The sequence below is a fragment of the Theropithecus gelada genome, chromosome 3 (genome assembly GCF_003255815.1).
Source record: "Theropithecus gelada isolate Dixy chromosome 3, Tgel_1.0, whole genome shotgun sequence".
NCBI classification, from domain to species: Eukaryota; Metazoa; Chordata; class Mammalia; order Primates; family Cercopithecidae; genus Theropithecus; species Theropithecus gelada.
Genome location: NC_037670.1, coordinates 105,552,560 through 105,570,372, shown reverse-complemented (window position 1 = coordinate 105,570,372; position 17,813 = coordinate 105,552,560). Strand labels below are relative to the sequence as shown.

The 17,813-nt window shown below is 36.7% G+C and overlaps 1 protein-coding gene across 1 annotated transcript in view; it reads right to left on the bottom strand.

The window, feature by feature from the left end:
• COL28A1 (collagen type XXVIII alpha 1 chain) overlaps positions 1 to 12,143 on the bottom strand; it is a 177,854-nt gene extending 165,711 nt beyond the window's left edge. Inside the window, exons 1-4 of the mRNA XM_025380068.1 lie at positions 12,070 to 12,143; positions 9,074 to 9,234; positions 7,677 to 8,233; positions 448 to 468 (exon numbers count right to left, since the gene is read on the bottom strand). Of these exons, the coding sequence (XP_025235853.1) occupies positions 448 to 468; positions 7,677 to 8,233; positions 9,074 to 9,197 (702 nt within the window). The 5' untranslated portion in view covers positions 9,198 to 9,234; positions 12,070 to 12,143. The remainder of the gene's footprint in view (positions 1 to 447; positions 469 to 7,676; positions 8,234 to 9,073; positions 9,235 to 12,069) is intronic.
• Between the last annotated feature and the right edge of the window lie 5,670 nt (positions 12,144 to 17,813).

Genomic DNA, 17,813 nt, shown 5'->3' with positions numbered 1-17,813 from the left:
AAGGAGAATGAGCTCAAAGTCAATTGTCTGGCAACAGGGGATGACTCTAAACTCTGTCTCTTAGCTGGGAACCCTCTGCCTAACCTAGCCAACGCTAGGAACACCCCCCAAAATAGAGGACCTGATGTGGCTGATGTCAGATACATGCTTAGAACAAAGGAAGCACATCAAAGTAAGCAATAACTATGTGGTTTGCTTATGACTGATTTCTAGAATCACTCCTGGAATCACATTCAATATTTTCTACTTTTTCCAAATTTTCCAACTTGCATTGAATATGGTAGTATAAAAGAAATCAGATGGCTGCCTCAGAATAGAGTGGCTCATTTTAAAAGAACTAAGCTTTTTTATTTAGTCACACTTAATCTTCTAATATGAATTATAATGCTGATCTGATAATGCAAGCTTTTAGAGTAATTCGTAGTAATCAAAGCATGTGATGCTTACCTTCTTTTCAAATAAGATATCCTACAAGGGAAAAAAGAATGAAGCATTAACTCAATTCATAGTTCTGCTTTCAGCTACTTATTAGTCATAATTATTCCCCATGGCATATGAAGTTTCCACAATTCAGCCTTTTTGTAAAAGCAATGAAGCCAACCAATCAACCACCCAAGGAGCAGTTCGAGCCATGTAATAATAGGAGATATAACTACCATTAAAAATTAATCTATATTTTCTAGGAATTTCATCTTACTGCATTCTATGTTTTATCTTTTGTTTTCTTTATCAGCTCTGTAATCTCCATAATTTGACTATAAAGTTAATCAGTCATAATGAGAAAGCTCTCACTTTTACATACAAAGACTGAGACAGAATATATAATTTTATATTTTCAGTTTTTTCCATCCTTATGCACATATACATGCATCTATTTTTCATGATTTATTTTTCAAGATTAAAATAATATAGTCATAACTTCATGAAATATTAATGGGTGTTAGGTCATATTAAAACTCAAACAGAGAAAATTACAAAGTCCAGTGACATTTTTTGAGATGGTCTGAATTATGAGCAGACAGATTTCCATTATTATGATCACTAGGAGAAGGGTTTTCTATTTCAAATTTGAAAAGCCTCTAATATGGTACTTTATTTATAGAATTTCAACATAAGCAAAGAAGATACTCAACTTTTAAATTTAAACAATATTAGGAATAATATTATGGTAAAAATTTTGAACAGTTCATAGTAATATGCATTACTTATGTAAAAGACGACCTACATTTATAACTGGCTACCTTAGGAAAAAAATTAAGTTATAGAAAAGTAATAAATATTTCATAATAAAAAGTGATCATTATGAAAAACAAAAAAACAAATTTAATGAGTCTTAGAAGTCAATCAGACTCAACCTCTTGCTTTGCAATAAGGAAACATGGTTCCACCATAATGTGACTCAACCAAGGTAACACACTTGGGCTGTGCCTCCTGACAGTCTTCAGTGCATGTCATATGTACCATACAGGAATGAATTAGCCAGAATATTTTTCAAAACTATTTTAAATTCATAATTTTGCAGAAGTGTCAGGATCTTGTTTTTGTCCAACACCTAGGCCTCACTACCACACTTTAATTCACTGGGATATTACCTGATAAGTGCACTGAAGGCCATGTTGGAAGTCAAACGCTGGAAAGTAACCTATGTTTACATATAGAATTAGCACTTTCTTAACCTAGAAATTATATATCAAATCAGTGCCTTATGATTTCATCTGAAATGGTAATTTACATACGATAAAATAGAAAGATGAAGGAACAAGCACTGGAATATTTGTTGCAAGATATTAAAAATGCAGAAGCTAACAAGGAAGTTAAATAAGAGTATGTAGCTTTATGAAGGATGCTGTATCCCTTCAGTTTTATTTTTACTTTATTTCCGTACAAACTAATAATATAGAGGGACGAGATAACAAAATGCTTTAAGTGGCTATAATTATTTAATAGGGAAAAAATTAGGCTGGGAATTAAGTGTCATTCTGGGTTTCCATCCCGTTTCAACCATTAACTAGCTATGTGGCCTTGGACAAGTCATACAATCCTTCCAGGCAGTTTTCTCCACATATTAAAAAGGATAAAGTTTGACTACACGCTCTCAGGAGCTATAAAACCCTAGCCACAGACACTATGTACAAAATTTAGAGTCTGACCTACCACCCTTCCCAACCAAACGATTTTAAATTACTAGCCATGTAAATCCAGACTGAAAGCAGATGAGATACTTGTATCTTTAAGAGCTAGGAGGTCCTATGGAGAAATAGGAACTCAGATACACTGATAATTTTAGTTAAAATGGTATTACCCTCTGTAGAACATTTGGCTATGCCTACAAAGCTGAAGATGGACATGCATTATCACTAGGCTGCCAGGACAATTCTTGCTTTCGCCTGTTATCCTGACATCCTTTCCAGACACACCACAGGGAAATTCTTGCTCTTGCACATTTCAGCATTCATTGTTTTTTGTAATGAAAAACTGTAAATAAAATAATTGCCAATAGTGGAATGGATCAGTAAATGAAATACTACTCAGCAGTTAAAGTGAACGCATTGGATCTACGCCTTTCGACAACATTTCCAAAAAAAAATTGAGTGCAAAAGCAAGTTGTAGATAAATACGTACAATATGATCTGATTTATTAAAATATGTAAAATATTTCAAACCACGCCAGAGAGTGGTTTCCTCTGGGAGAAAGAGAGAGAAAAGAAATTCAAAAGAAGTTCAACAGAGGCAGTAAAACAACTAATAATTCAAGTCAAATTGTAATATTTAAAAACCACTACTGAAATAAAGAAAAATTTAAAATTTTGTCACTTTACAATCTTTTTACAATGAACAATGTCTTTTTTTTTTTTCTTTTTGAGACAGAGTCTCACCCTGTCACCTAGGCTGAAGTGCAGTGGCAAGATCTTGGCTCACTGCAACCTACACCTCCCGGGTTTAAGCAATTCTCCTGCCTCAGCCTCTGGAGTAGCTGGAATTATAGGAGCGCACCAACACGCCAGCCTAATTTTTGTATTTTTAGTAGAGACAGGGTTTCATCATGTTGGCCAGGCTGGTCTCAAACTCCTGATCTGAAGTGATCCACCCACCTTGGCCTCCCAAAGTGCTGGGAGTACAGGCATGAGCCACCACACCCAGCCACAATAAGCAATATCTTAATCAGTTTTTAAATTCATGAATTCAGCTCTTACTGTGTCTGATGTGTAATTTTACACTTCTTTTCATTTCTTTCTTTTAAAATTCAATTTCTGCTTTGCCATATTGCTCTTTAGAAATATGTGGCATAAGGCTTAAAACCATAGCAATGCAAAAAACTATTTTTGGAACTCATTTAAATTTGTGTTTGCTGGAATTTATATTTCTATGGAAACAAAAATGAACCCAAAACTACACAATAGATAAGACTGTTTCAAACAAAGAACAAAGTCCCATCCCTGAGGGCTCTTATAGGCTATAAGCCCCAGGAACAGAGGACAACACACAGAAACCCGAGTAGGAAGGAGGTCCTAGGCCAGTGGCGGGGGAGCCAGTAACAAGATGGCTTCTTGGAATAGATGGGTTTTCTGGATGGTTTTGAAGAGAGGAATGCAAAGGGCCACCCATTGATGGTATGCTGTCCTATATGTCAAAGTTTAGGGGAAAAAAAGTCATAAGGACTAGTGTGGGCAATAAGACAAAGGAAGCAGTTAGGAGGGACATTTAAAGGGAGTGGACAGAAGGGCCCACATGGACAGAGCTGGAGGCCTTGGGAGGTGGCGAGGGCTTGCACCCAGGCAGGGAAGCAGGCTGCAAGGAGAACTGTGTCAAAGCCTGATGGGAGGGCATGTTCGATGACAGACTGCGGGGATGCTTGAGTTTCAATGAAAAGGATAAATAGGGAAAGGGTCTCATGACAGCAAAAGAAGACGCAGTCAGAATTTCATTAATGGATTCATATATATGGCATATATTCACATATATTATATATGTGAAACCAGAATGCTAGAATGGAGCCACCAATTTTTCAAGGAGTATAAGGTCTATGCTACGAGAAGGGGACAGAAAACATGTGAGGAATGGACAAATATCATAGCACGTAGAATGACAGCAAAGCACTTGGTACGCAAGTAAAACAAACCCTGTGACAAAAAAATTCAACTTAAAATGGTAGCAAAACAGCCACTATAAAATCTAAAACAGAAAACAAAAATAAGGTCCTAAACAGAGGAAGTCTTGAAAAAAATGGAAAGTGATCATAATTAATAGATTAACAAAGCATAGAATTCTAAAGATGATATAGACATCATCACATTGATCTCTTCTTGGTATGTGAGGGAGGGAATACCTTAAATTTATGTTTTTTAAAAATATCTCAGGAAAAAAAGACAAATTTGCCACAATCCTTATTTCCATAAAGGCTTTTTAAATATTTAACATCAAAGGCAAGAGAGGGAAAAAATTGTTTTTAATTTTCACATATCCTCTCTTACTCTTCTACAGGACCAAGTAATATATACCCAAGACCACTCCAGCCTGGGCGGCAGAGCAAGACTCCGTCTCAAAAAAAAAAATATATATATATATATATATACACACATACACCCAGGACTTTGGGTTGAATTTGTTTCTTTGGTTTCAATACTATTATGTAAATTATAATAAAATAGCAGTAAAAATATATTACATGTCTCCTTCAATTTGGAAACAAGTCTCTTTTGGGTAATTCAGAACTAAAACGTTTCTATAGGGTTCTTACATGATAATTCCTACTAGAGGCATCAAGGAATTTACAATTATTTGATGTATCTCGGCTCCTGAAGAATCCATTCATTCTGTATACTCGTGTCCATTAAATTCAACTACAGTCTATTCTACAATAAAAGGGAGTAAACTTCTGATACAGAAAACAACCCCGATGAGTTTGAAAATCAGTATGCTGGGTACGAGAAGCCTGACACAAAAAGAATACATACTATTTGAGTTTGTATAAAATTCTAGAAAGTATACACTAATCTAGAGTCACAAAAGTCAGATCAGTAGCTCAGGAGCAAAGGAGGTCTTACAAAGAGACATGAGGCAATTTGGGGAGGTGATGGAAATGTTCTCTGTCCAAATTGTGTTGGTAGTTTCACAGGTGCGTACCTATGTCAAAAGCTCATGGAATTGTGCACTTTAATTTGATGCAGTTGTATACTTAAATCACACCTAATTAACTTATTTAAAAAGTCAACTACATAATTATTTCAAAATAAAAAGTTTAAAAATTCAACTAAAGATGTAATACAAAGGGATTAAATGAAGAATTTTTCCAATGGTCTCATCAAGAGTCAAGTTCTGGGCCAGGTGCTGTGCCTCACACCTGTAATCCCAACACTTTGGGAGGCCGAGGTGGGTGGATCACCTGAGGTCAGGAGTTTGAGAACAGCCTGGCCATCTCTACTCAAAAATACAAAAAAAAAAAAAAAATTAACCGGGCGCGGTGGCAGGTGCCTGTAATCCCAGCTACTTGAGAGGCTAAGGCAGGAGAATCGATTGAACCCGGGAGGCAGAGGTTGCAGTGAACTGAGATCGCGCTGCTGCACTCCAGCCTGGGCGGCAGGAGCAAAACTCCATCTCAAAAAAAAAAAAAAAAGTCAAGTTCTGCCTTCTAGATGGTGGCAATTTGAAACATTGAAAGTTGGTATACCATTCTTTGAAGAGCCTAATAAGCACTTTGGATCCTGGAAGTGTTTGGAAAGCAGCACCTCCTTCTAAGAAGCGGTTTATTCATGGAGCTTCCATCTGAACAAACAAGTTGAAATCACAAATGCTAAACAAACAAGTTGAAGTCACTGGATGCTAAGGAAGAGCAGTATTATTCAGTCATTTTCTGGTTCCCCAGGAACAGACAAACAGTTTTGCTTCCAGTCTACTGCCAAGAGCCTGTGTTCTCAGTGAAGAAAGTGCTCTCAGCGAGGCAAGTGCTCTCAGCGAGGGTGTATCTGGTGGGAATATGAACAACCTGAGCCTAGATATGAGGCCAAAAAAGGAGCTGCCTTTCCTGCATCTTCTATGGTCAGCTATTATCCATCTTAAGGGTGAAGATGAATAAGTACCAACAGCCTACTCATGATCACATCACCAGGATTCTCTCCTGCACCTGCTGGAGCCCTCTGTTTTATGTTTAGTGGTGAGGACCCCTTAAGTAATGGCACAGGCAGGGCTAAGTGTTAGCCAGGAACCACTACAAATTTCCTTTTCATGCAAAAGAGCTGCTCAGAATGAGCACTTACCTTGAGCACCGCAGGGCTGGGGCCATCAGCTCTATCTCTGATCTAGGCATAACTCTCCCATTTACCCCAATCCCCAAGGAAAAAAGGCTAGAAACAGTAGTAACTTTGGAGGAGGGCTGCTACTAAACTGTTTCAGAGCAGTTCTGATTGAGAAAATCTTTTTTTTAAAAGCAGTTACTATTTCCTCTCTCAATATGCTTTTCTAGGGTTAAACATGCAAACTGTGAGGTCTTCACTGGCCTTAAATTTTCAACTACAAAATGGGTATAATAACAGTACCTACATCATAAGATTGTGGCAAACATTGAACAAAATAAAATATATAAAGTGCGCAGGAAAATGCCTAATACAGAGAGAGTACTCAATACATAAGAGCTATTATTTAGGTAAGAAAACCTCAGATCTTATACTGAAAACAACAGGGAGTTAAAAGGTAAGAGTAATGTTGAGAAAAGGATCGACGGATAAGACAAAAGGAGCAAAACAGTCTCTGAAATAGAGCCTGAGTTTTCTATGCAAGCTGTAGAAAACAGCTATACGAAACGCTCAGTACATAAAGGACACATAAAGGACACTTTTGCCTTCCTTTCTCAGGAAATCAAAGAAATCCAAGTTTTTAAGAAAATCAATTTTTAACATTCAGCCAATCAACCAATTTATCTCTAGGAGTTTTCTCCTTGAGATACATTGCGAAGAGGGATTTCCTTTTGATTATGGTGCCGTGTGTTTTACAAGGCAGCAAGGAAAGGCTTTTACACACAGCTGAGCAACAAACAAAGAAAAACTGACCAGACCAATCAAGTGAGACTCATTGATTTGATGGTAGAAACTGTTGCTTGACTGCAGGTTGCAGATGATTTTAAATTGGATGGGCTTGTGAACATCTAAGAAACAAGGAGGTAATTTTAAAAATTGGAAGTCTATGAACTTTGAGTAGCATAATATAACGATAGGTGAGACAGAGTCAAAAATACTCATTTAGAAGAGTAAGAGAGAATGTCAAAATTATGTCAAAAATACCTGTATAGACATGGAATGGGAAAAGACCAACTTAGTACAAATATAGCCTAACACCACAAGTTGAAAACAACCTGAATATAAGTCAGCAATGTTCATGATTGTAGGCTGTATAAACAGGAGCCTAAGGTATATGATTGGAAAGTAACCCCTTCCAAAATCCTCAGCATCAGCTGGCAATAAAGTTAAGAATGCAATTCCAGGAATTAGCCTAGAGGTTTTCCAGATTATCTGGAGTAAACTGCCAAGAAAGTGGAGTGACACTTCAGAATGATTCTTCTTTCTGTTTTCAAGGTGAATTCTCATTTTCTCCATCTTTTTGACCCAGTTTCTCTTCTTATGGAATTTACAACAAATATGTCAATATTATGTTGATAACTGTATACCAACCCATTAGGTACCTACCAGGCGATCTTGAATTTTATCTACAAGTGTTGGATCACTCAACAGTAAAGGGGGTTCGCTGGATGAATCCCCAGAAATCAAACGAAGTTTGGCTTCATTGACTACCGTAGAAAGTCCAATGGTGATAAATGATATTCCTGAAATTCTGGCATCTTCAGAAATACTTTGAACATCTGGATTCTTTGGATGGTCAATGCCATCAGTCATCAGCAAAGCCACTTTCACACCATCCTTACGCCCTTCTCTCTTAAGTAGCCTAGTGGCATTGGAGATGGCATAATAAGAGAAGGTACCTTGCCCTATTAAATTCATAGACTTAACCTTCTGCTTAAATGTCTGCAGGTCCTTCCAAGAAGAAAAAGGTGGATCAATTTGGACAGAGCTGCTAAACTGAAGGGCTGCCAGTTTGATGTTATATTCCAAGGAGCGACCAGGAGTCAATTGGAAAATCTTGTCACTCAAGCTATCCACAAAATCTTTCTGTTTATCAAAGAGGACAATTTTAGAACTTTCAGAGCTGTCCACGATGAAGACAATATCTATGAAACAAATGGAGCCTGAAACAGAGTAAACAGGATAGGCAAAATAATTATTCATATCATGAAAGAAATTTGCGTAAGGAAAGCCCTGAAGTGGTGTGTTGTATATTGTTTGGTGTTGAGAGCAGCGTGAGGAGAGTAAGAGAAACATGTTGGACAGAAAGCTTAAATTGTAAAAAACTAAATGTCTAAGTTTATAAATTATTTTCTCCTTGTAAAATCATGCAAATTAAAATAAATAAGATATCATATATTCTGAGCATCTTTTCAATGTTAAACCTGAAAGTGGGAGGAAATGGGAAGTCAAGATGCATCATATTTTAAAAATCCAACTAACACTGAGTATAGCTGTCTAGAAGTAAATGATACTCTAATTCTCAGGTTGTGTCATATTGGTGAGTCCCTATTTTTTTTTTAACTTTCTTGAAATCAAGGTAGAAAATGACTATATCCCTTGTACCAAGAGTAAGTGGGGAAGAAACCTAACTTAAACACAACTTAAGTTTAAATCCCAGCTCTGTATCTCACTAGTTAATTTGTCTATGGCCTTGAGTATGCCACTCAACCTCTTAAGACCTCAATTGTTTTTATCTATACTATGAGTGGCAATCTCCATCTTGCCTATTTTACAAGGTTACTCTGAGGCTCAAATGAGATAATAGGTGCACAAGTGCTCTTATTAAAAATTCTGATGTGCTATAAGTATGTCAGGTATATTAGCATCATATAATTTTATCAAAGTAGACTACCACATGTATACATGTATATGGCTTGGTATTTATATCAAATGCTATTTAGAAAAATTCACAGAAGTATTTTTAACAGGCTAAACTTAAAAACAAACACACTTATTTTTACCCTGGACATCACTTTTCCTTGCAAGCAAATTTGGCTTTGGTCCTTTCTTTCTTTGTCCGGATACTGTTTGACTCATAAACGCTGACAAAAGCAGGGTACAGAAGACAAAATATCTGTTCCACATTATGGTAGATGGTGAAAAATCATCTGCCTTGTAGCACCTTTAATAGAAAAGTCAGTTACAAATACTTTAATAAAATATGGTGTTTGTTATTTTAAAATTTCAAGCTAGCAGAGTTGAAAACTGTCATGTGACTGGAAAAAAGAGGTTTTCATTCATATTTCTAGAAAAATATTCACATTGAGATTTTAAAAGATTTAAATCCAAATAAATCATGGCACCATGACCAAACATTTATTAGTGAATGTTTCTACATATTCAAAGAACTATATTTAAGTATTCTTAATTCCCCATTGTATTATGAGGAGCATAGAGTTGGGAGAGCCATTTAAAAACGTTTCAATCCCACTCTGTATGAGTACTGTGGTTCAGTCACAGGGTCTGCTTTGACATTTCCAAATTCTTCAGGGTGAATTCAGATTGCTATATAGTCACTTCATTCGCTTTCATTATAACTGATTCCTGAGAAATCTAGTATTTTGTAGAATTGTAGATAATCACCACCCTTTCAGGCTTAATACTACACACATAACTTCAGTGAGTTCGGAGGTCAAAGTAAAAATTAAATTGCCCTTCTGTTTCCATAGAACCCCATTTCTCTTTTCTACCCTACCTTTGGAAACTTTGTCTCCACCAGGGTTCAAAGCTGCATATCCAATGAATCAAAAGAATATGAGAGCAAAAATAATAGATTTTCTTAAAAGCAACACTTTTCTTCCAGGGATGGCTAAAAGAACTAATGAACAGAAACAGGACTTAAAGCCAAGAAGCACCCCCTCTGAATAGCCCTATGAAACTATTTTTCTGGGTAGATTAACAATGAAAAATCTAATTCTGTATTAAAATCCTCAGTCTTCATCAGTCAATATGCCTAGCTACACACCAAATGGCTCTTAAACTCACAGATTTCCCTGGGAGGAGAAGACTCATATGCTGCTGCCTCAGTATACCCAAGAGAATGGCAACAAGAAAGCTTATTTCAAATCAATATTAAGTATGGCTTAAAAATGCTTGCCTGCTGAAACTATATTGACTTCAGGAGTTCTGGAAAAGGAATCACATTTTCCTTCTTTGGCACCTTGCCTTTAGGGGATAAGAATCTAGGAAATCACGAGCACAATTTTTCCAGACTCTGAATAGAGGGTGGAAATATATGCAAAGGCAGTGAGGAGTGAGATGGAGACTGACTTTTTTCATACATGCCAGATGGATAAACCCCAAAGGGAAACAAAACTGTTGGGTTAGAAGAGGACCAATGGATGGCTTCATGCCACAGTCTGCTCCTCACATAGCATCATCCAGCTGGAAGTTTATTAAAAGAACTTCGGATAGGTATGATCAAACATCTTGGGTAGCAATTGGCCAAATGCCAACTGATCCTCAGACAATGTATACCAAAATGTAAAGAGAGCTGGGTATTAAAAACAAAACAAAACAAAACCAAGAAGTGTGCTAAGGAAACAGAACACACAAAGGCCGTCTCTCCTCAAGTTATCCCTTTGCTAAGCAAGGAAAAAAATTAAATGATGTACAACTTTAAATCTGAAGGTTAGTGTAAAGATAAGGCTATATGAAAAACACAGTTGTTACTGCATTTTCAAAGGGGAAAGGGAATAACACCATGGCCATGGTATTACATATGAGTTTTGTCTTTGGTTGAGTTCATACCGTAAGGAACATCTCAGAAGTCCTGGAAACAAGAGACTGACAATTGAATTCCATTGAGAACTGAGCAAGATTTTATAAGCAACATAATCAAGCAACTCTTCAAAACCGTTCATGTAAGGTTTTAGAAATACTGGCTTTAAATAAAGATTTATCTTTTCCCAAAACTAAGCACCTGCTGTTACTGTTTTCTTGGCATAAAATCATGAATTCGTACCTGACCCCTGTATATACGATATTCACAAACATAACTTTTCCATTGACAATAATCACAATATATCATATTTTATTATCATTCGCTCTGACATTTTTAATCTAGCGCTCCCAAACCAAAGTCTTGTTATTTCTTTCTGTTTCCCTATTGTAGCCAGAGGACATTTTCATACCTCTCTAGTTTTGTTTCTCTAGTTTGTTAGTTCTACTGCTTCCCTGAAATATCTTTCTCCTTTATTAATTTGGCATCTTGAGAGCCCACTCATTTCTTATCACTTTTTACCATGTTTTATTTTGCCTCTGTCTTTAATAATTCTCACCTTCCTCTCTTTCTGATGTCACATACAAGCAAAATAGGTTTCAGAAAAAAACAGTGCCAATAGTTAAGTGAAGGAAATGTGAACCTCTGTGTTTACTATAGGTTAAATTTTATAAATGCAGAAACAATCATAATTTGTAATCAAATACCGTATTTTTACTTTTGGCCTAAAATTTATTTGGGGTAAATATCAGGATCAATAAATAAATCCAAGATACTTTATTTTTTATAATTTTTCAAAAATAAAATGATCTTATAGCAGAGTTCACCAACTTTAGTTACAATGTTTGTATCTCAGTTTCTACACAAATATAAAATGATTGAATAAAGACTTCATTCAAATTGACAAATTAGCCAAGTTGTATTCTATAACTAATTCTAAATTGTAAACCCTGTTCCAAATTGAGAAAAAGATGTCCTAAAATATATTAACATCATTGTAAAACAATTTAGAAGACTGTAAGTTAAAAATCAATTTCAAAATAACTTTAAATTTTAAATTTCTACATTTTAACAATGTTAATATTTTTCTAATAATTGATTTGAAGTAATTGCAGAGAACACAAACTTTTGACAAGCTTTCTTCACCTAATAAGTATGTAAGTCATTTAGTCTTCCACAGTTCCTTGATGGTCCTATCTGATTTCAAGTGACTAAAATAAATCCGTTATGTCTTACCTTATTAAGTTTGTCAAACAGGAATTAAAGACTAGTTGAGTAAATGCCAACAGCAAGGACTGTGGTAGGGGGTGAAGTTAGCTATTTGATATTGTTCTGTTCTGTGGGAAATAAAAGTCTTTGCTTTAGGATCTTTTGCAGTCTTTTATTCATGTTTATTCGACTAAGTTAAAGCAAGAGTGGTCAGGCATTTGGCCAGGGTGCAAGATCTGGGTGGGATCAGTAAGCAATTTAAAGGAACAGTGTCTTTCAGAATGAGACTGTGTTTTCCAGACTATTGTAAAAACAACTCGAGAGAACTTTCTACATTTTAGGCATTGGTTGACAGCCTGCCTTTTTTCTCATGCTATGTCCTTCTCTTTTTATTGCTACATTTCTTTGCCTGGGGGATGTGCTCTAAGATACTGGTTCTGAACATCTCTGTGAAGGAGTATAAATGACACCAGATTCAGATTCAAAGCTGTTTTTTCAAGAGAGGTAACAGTTTGATTGTTATTAAAGCTGAATGATGAGTACGTAGGTGTGCATTGTTCTAGTCTTTGTATTTCTGTGATTTTTGAAATTTTTTGTAATAAAAGGTATATATAATATACAAGGAAAGAGTGATTTGAGTACAGTCACAGTTCTGCCCCTAACTCTTATGGGGGCTTCAGTTTCCCACTTACGAAATGAGAGAGTGGATTTAATCATTTATTAAGATGTGTTCAAACTGTAACATGAGAGGTTTACAGCGGTTAATATTTTGGTCTCTGTCTAGGAGAGGAGGTCACTGTGGTTTTTCCACTGTCTTTTTCCCTATTTTCTACCTTGTGGTTACAGCCCATATTAAGTCAATGTTTATCAGTGTAATATGTACTGCCAAGAAGCCACTTGACCCCTAGACAACTAACAGGCAGGCTTCTCCATGGACTTCCTCTGAAATAGAGAATAGCAAGATCATCCGAGAAAGCAATATAAACGTTCATGTTACGATTATTTAAAATGAACTTTCTTAGGCATTTTAATGTGTATGAATTTCCTTATTATAGCAATAATAGTCTCCAATTCATGGACACTTACCAGGTGCTAGGCACTGTCCTGAGTGCTTCACACCCATTACCTCATTTAGTCCTTCACAAGCACAACCACAGTCCTCACTTAACATCTTCCGTAGGTGCTTGGAAACTGTGACATAAAGTGAAACAATAGATAATGAAGCCAATTTTCCCACGAGCTAATTGAGATAAATAAGAGTTAAGCTCCTATGGCATATTTCTAGTTACAAAAATATCACTAAACCTCTAAATAAAGACTCAAAACAACTCTAATATTAAACATTGGAATAAATCTAAGCCATACATACATTTATGAAAGATTGATAAAAACAAGATAACTGTTTACCTCCATATTCCAGTTCAGGGTCATGGTTGACCAGATCCTGTCCCAGCAGCTGAGGGTGCAAGGCAGGAACCAGCCCTGGACAAGATGCAATCCTGTCACAGGGCACTCATACACCCACCCACTCTCTCAGACAGGGACCCATGTAGACACACCAATGCACCTAGTGGGCAGAGCTTTGGGATGTGGGAGGAAACCCCAGGACCTGGAGAAAACCCACACAGACATGGGGAAAACATGTCAACTCCACACAGTCAGCCTGGTCCAGGAATTGATTTTTTTTCTCTCATCCAATGTTATAACAAAATGACATTGAACAAAACATTATTCCAGGACCCCTTGTACTTATAGTAGAAGTTGTAAGAATTCAAATTTTTCCAAGACGGAGGCAGAGAGAGGTTCTGTAACTTGTCCACGGTCATACTAAAACTAGAGAATGGCAAAATGAACTTTTAACTCAGGCTTATAAGACCTGTGAGCCTCACTTATAACAACTACTGTGTCATTAAGTATCCATGTGAATGTTTGTGTTTCACTGTCTCCTCCTCACAAAACAGGTTTTGAGGAACTGAGGAAGTTTCATGAGGCTTTGGTAACAGAAAGAAGAAACAGTGGGTATAATGCAGAAGTAACAGTGGAATTTCCTAGCGAACAACCACGTATTTACTTGGTAGCCTGTGGGTGTTAATCACACTTTTTACTTTTGTGAGATGAGAATCAAGAGACAAGGAAGTAGCATCTTTTCAGGTCAACTCTCTTTTTGCTGAGGCAGGTTAACAACATGCAGAATAATAATGCCACTAAGAAGCAAACAAGTGATACCTGGATGGGGGAAATGGACTAAAGCCCTTCTGCTTTGGAGCTGTTTTGATTAAAGTTGGTAGGAGGTTGGAGTCCAGGTTACTCATCCATTCCCTTTCTCCAACATTAAATAGGGTAACTCAAACCAAAGATTTGCCACCTTTCATTCCCAAGCGTGAAAATCAGCACTAAGTTGATTGGGAAGATTATGCAAAATAAAATCTTCAGTTTTGTCAGTCTATAAAAGGCAATTAGTTTTGCACCCAGAGAAACAATGCACCACTGCAATCCTAATCCCAACAGATGGTCTTGAATTAGTACGCTACTGGACACACACCAGACCAAATAAGAGAACATGGATAACCCTAATGACTAGAAAAAGGCAACGTGGAGCCCATGCCCTTCTGACAGTTATTTTGTAGTAAAGTCTTTCTAGAAGAAATATAGCATACTATTTTCATTGTTACTACTATAAATATCCCAGAGTAAGCACTCATATTTGTGAAATGAATGATTATTAGAAGTAATTTTTAGTGTTTATCAATCACTTGAGGTCTATGATACAATAAATTGCTCTTCTCCAAAGCTCTGCTAGATGAAAATCTTTTTTCAACTTTTTCAAATTCTTTTAATATGCTACCATAGTAGGATCTGCATTGTGTCTATTGATTCTAGTACCAGTGCCAACATCTTAATTTCAGTGGTGATGGTATTTTGGGGTCCTAGAATCATTTAAAAAGAGACAAGTCTGCTAAGACTTACATATTTCAGAGAATTTTATCTGCATGAAGTCATAGAAATAAAAAAAAAAGGTTGATAACAAATCAAAGTTATACATTTCGACCAAGATTAAGGCATAGTATAGTTTCACAAGCTTCTCCCTATTTTAGCCACCTCCCACACTGCTGATCTAGAGTGGAAAAAAAAAATTACCAACTAACAAGGAAGAAATGAATGACCTTCGTACCTATTTGAAGAAATTTGTTCCTGAAGGTCCTTTTCTTTTCTTTTCTTTTCTTTTCTTTTCTTTTCCTTTTCTTTTCTTTTCCTTTTCTTTTCTTTCTTTCTTTCTTTTTCTTTCTTCCTTTTGTCAGTAGAAAAGTTGATATAGTAGAATTTCTAACACTTGCCCCAAAGCTCTGAAATTTCTGGGATTCGTTATCCTTGGACCCAGAATATGACTAAATCATTCTCTCAACTCCTTCATCAGTAATTAGAGGAATACTGCCTTAGTCCATTTTGTGTTGCTATAAAGGAATACCTAAGGCTGAGTAATCTATAAAGAAAAGAGGTTTATTTGGCTTACAATTCTGCAGACTGTGCAAGAAGCATGACACCAGCATCTGCTTCTGGTGAGGGCGGTTGACTGCTTCTACTCATGGCAAAAGGTGAAAGAGGGCCAGTGTGAGAAGATCATATGATAAGAGAGGGAGCAAGAGAGCAGGGAGCGAGGTGTCAGACTCTTTTAAACAATCAGCTTCCCCAGGAACTAATACAGGAGAACACACACATTACCACAGGGATGGCACCAAGTCATTCATAAGGGCTCCACTCACATGACCCAAACGTTTCCCATCAGGCCCCACTTCCAACAGTGAGGACGAAATTTCAACACAAGGTTTGGAGGGGGCAAATATCCAAACCACCGCAAACACCAAAACTGTATTGGTCTTATTTGTCAACAAAGGGAAAGATTAAAAGCATTCAAAGACAATGAGAAAATAAAAATTATCATTGGTAATAAAATATAGGATGTGGCATTGCTTAAATCTGGAACAGCGTGACTTCAGTCCCTATTCCCTCACCAAATTCTGATTGAGTTGATCCTTCCACATTCCCTCTACTATTTTTCAATTGTTACTATTATTTAATAAACTTTATGGTTTAGAGCAGTTTTGGTGTACAGCAACATGGACTCAATTATATTTTATATTGTTTACTCCCTAAGATCTCTTGCTTCATTATTTGTCTTTCAATCCCCAGCTTGAATAATTGTGTCACATCTGCAACACACAGTGCCTCGTAGGCTATAGTGACGGGCTAAATTCCCTGTCTTATGACTATTAATCTCTTTCTCTAAAATGTTTCTTCAATATTAACATTTCATCTTCCCATGTTGTTTATTCCTTACTAAATGCAATTATTTTAGACCAAAAAAAAAAAAAAAAACAAAGTGCCATCTGGAAAATGTTACAATTTTTTTTCTAGGAAATATCTGAAAGTAGATTGATCTAGTCCTATCATAGGTTTGAATGTTCAATATTTTTCTTTAATTATTTTCTTTGGTCAGTGGATAGAGCAGTTTTGTTTTGTTTTGTTTTTTGAGACAGAGTCTTGCTCTGTCGCCCGGGCTGGAGTGCAGTGGCCGGATCTCAGCTCACTGCAAGCTCCGCCTCCCGGGTTCACTCCATTCTCCTGCCTCAGCCTCCCAAGTAGCTGGGACTACAGGCGCCCGCCACCTCGCCCGGCTAGTTTTTTGTATTTTTTTAGTAGAGACAGGGTTTCACCGTGTTCGCCAGGATGGTCTCGATTTCCTGACCTCGTGATCCGCCCGTCTCGGCCTCCCAAAGTGCTGAGATTACAGGCTTGAGCCATCGCGCCCGGCCGGATAGAGCAGTTTTAACTTTTTCATGCAGAGCCTACAAATAGAGAAAGATCAGATCTATTTACACCTTCACTAAACCCTGCTTTAAATGGAAAAGTATTTCTGTTTTTCACCGAGTTCATTTTACTTTCAGGTATTAGACAGTGTTGTTCTAGATGTTGGTGAATTCTTTGATTACCACTGATTGGTATTTAAACTTTTCTTGTCTTGGGGACAAACAATAGTGTCAAATCTCTGAACTGGAAGGAAACTTAGCTATCACTTTTATTTAATTCTGCCATTTCACACTTGATAAAATAGAGGACAGATATCAAGACCCACCGAAAGGTCAAATCATTAATCAGCGAGGGAATAAAGTTTAGGTGTTTATACATCAAAGTGGCCATCTTTCATTATCTCTAAATGCCCTAGAAAAATTTTAGGCCTTTGCGCTATCCAGGCTTGTGCTTGAGCAGGAGAAAAAGGAGGCTGTATGGCTAATAATTTATATTTGTAAGGATTTAACTTTAGTGGCAAATGGCTCAGAACAAATCATCATGGGCTAAGTTCCCGCACATTAAAGAGTCTCACCTCTCTGTGTAAATCTTAGTGCCTGGGCCATTAAAGGCAATGAACACCACCTCTTCGAACCCTGGGTTGAAAAACTTTCTCCTCCAGGTTTGCGCAGGTTTATCTGAGTAACTGGGGATTGTTACAGCTACTTCAGTAACTGACGGCCCATGTTTTTCATCCCTAATCAAAATATAGCTAGTAATATAGGTAGATATCATCGTTTGCATGAATAATAAGCTGCAGAAACACAATACCCACTTGGGTTTTCTGGTCAGTGTATTTGAGATTTAATAAGAATATCAAAAAAAAAAAAAAAAAAGTTTTGAAATAACTCTCCCAAAATTCTGGAATAGAAGTGTTTTAAGAGCATTAAGTAACTTATTATCTCATGTTATATTAAGCCGTTACA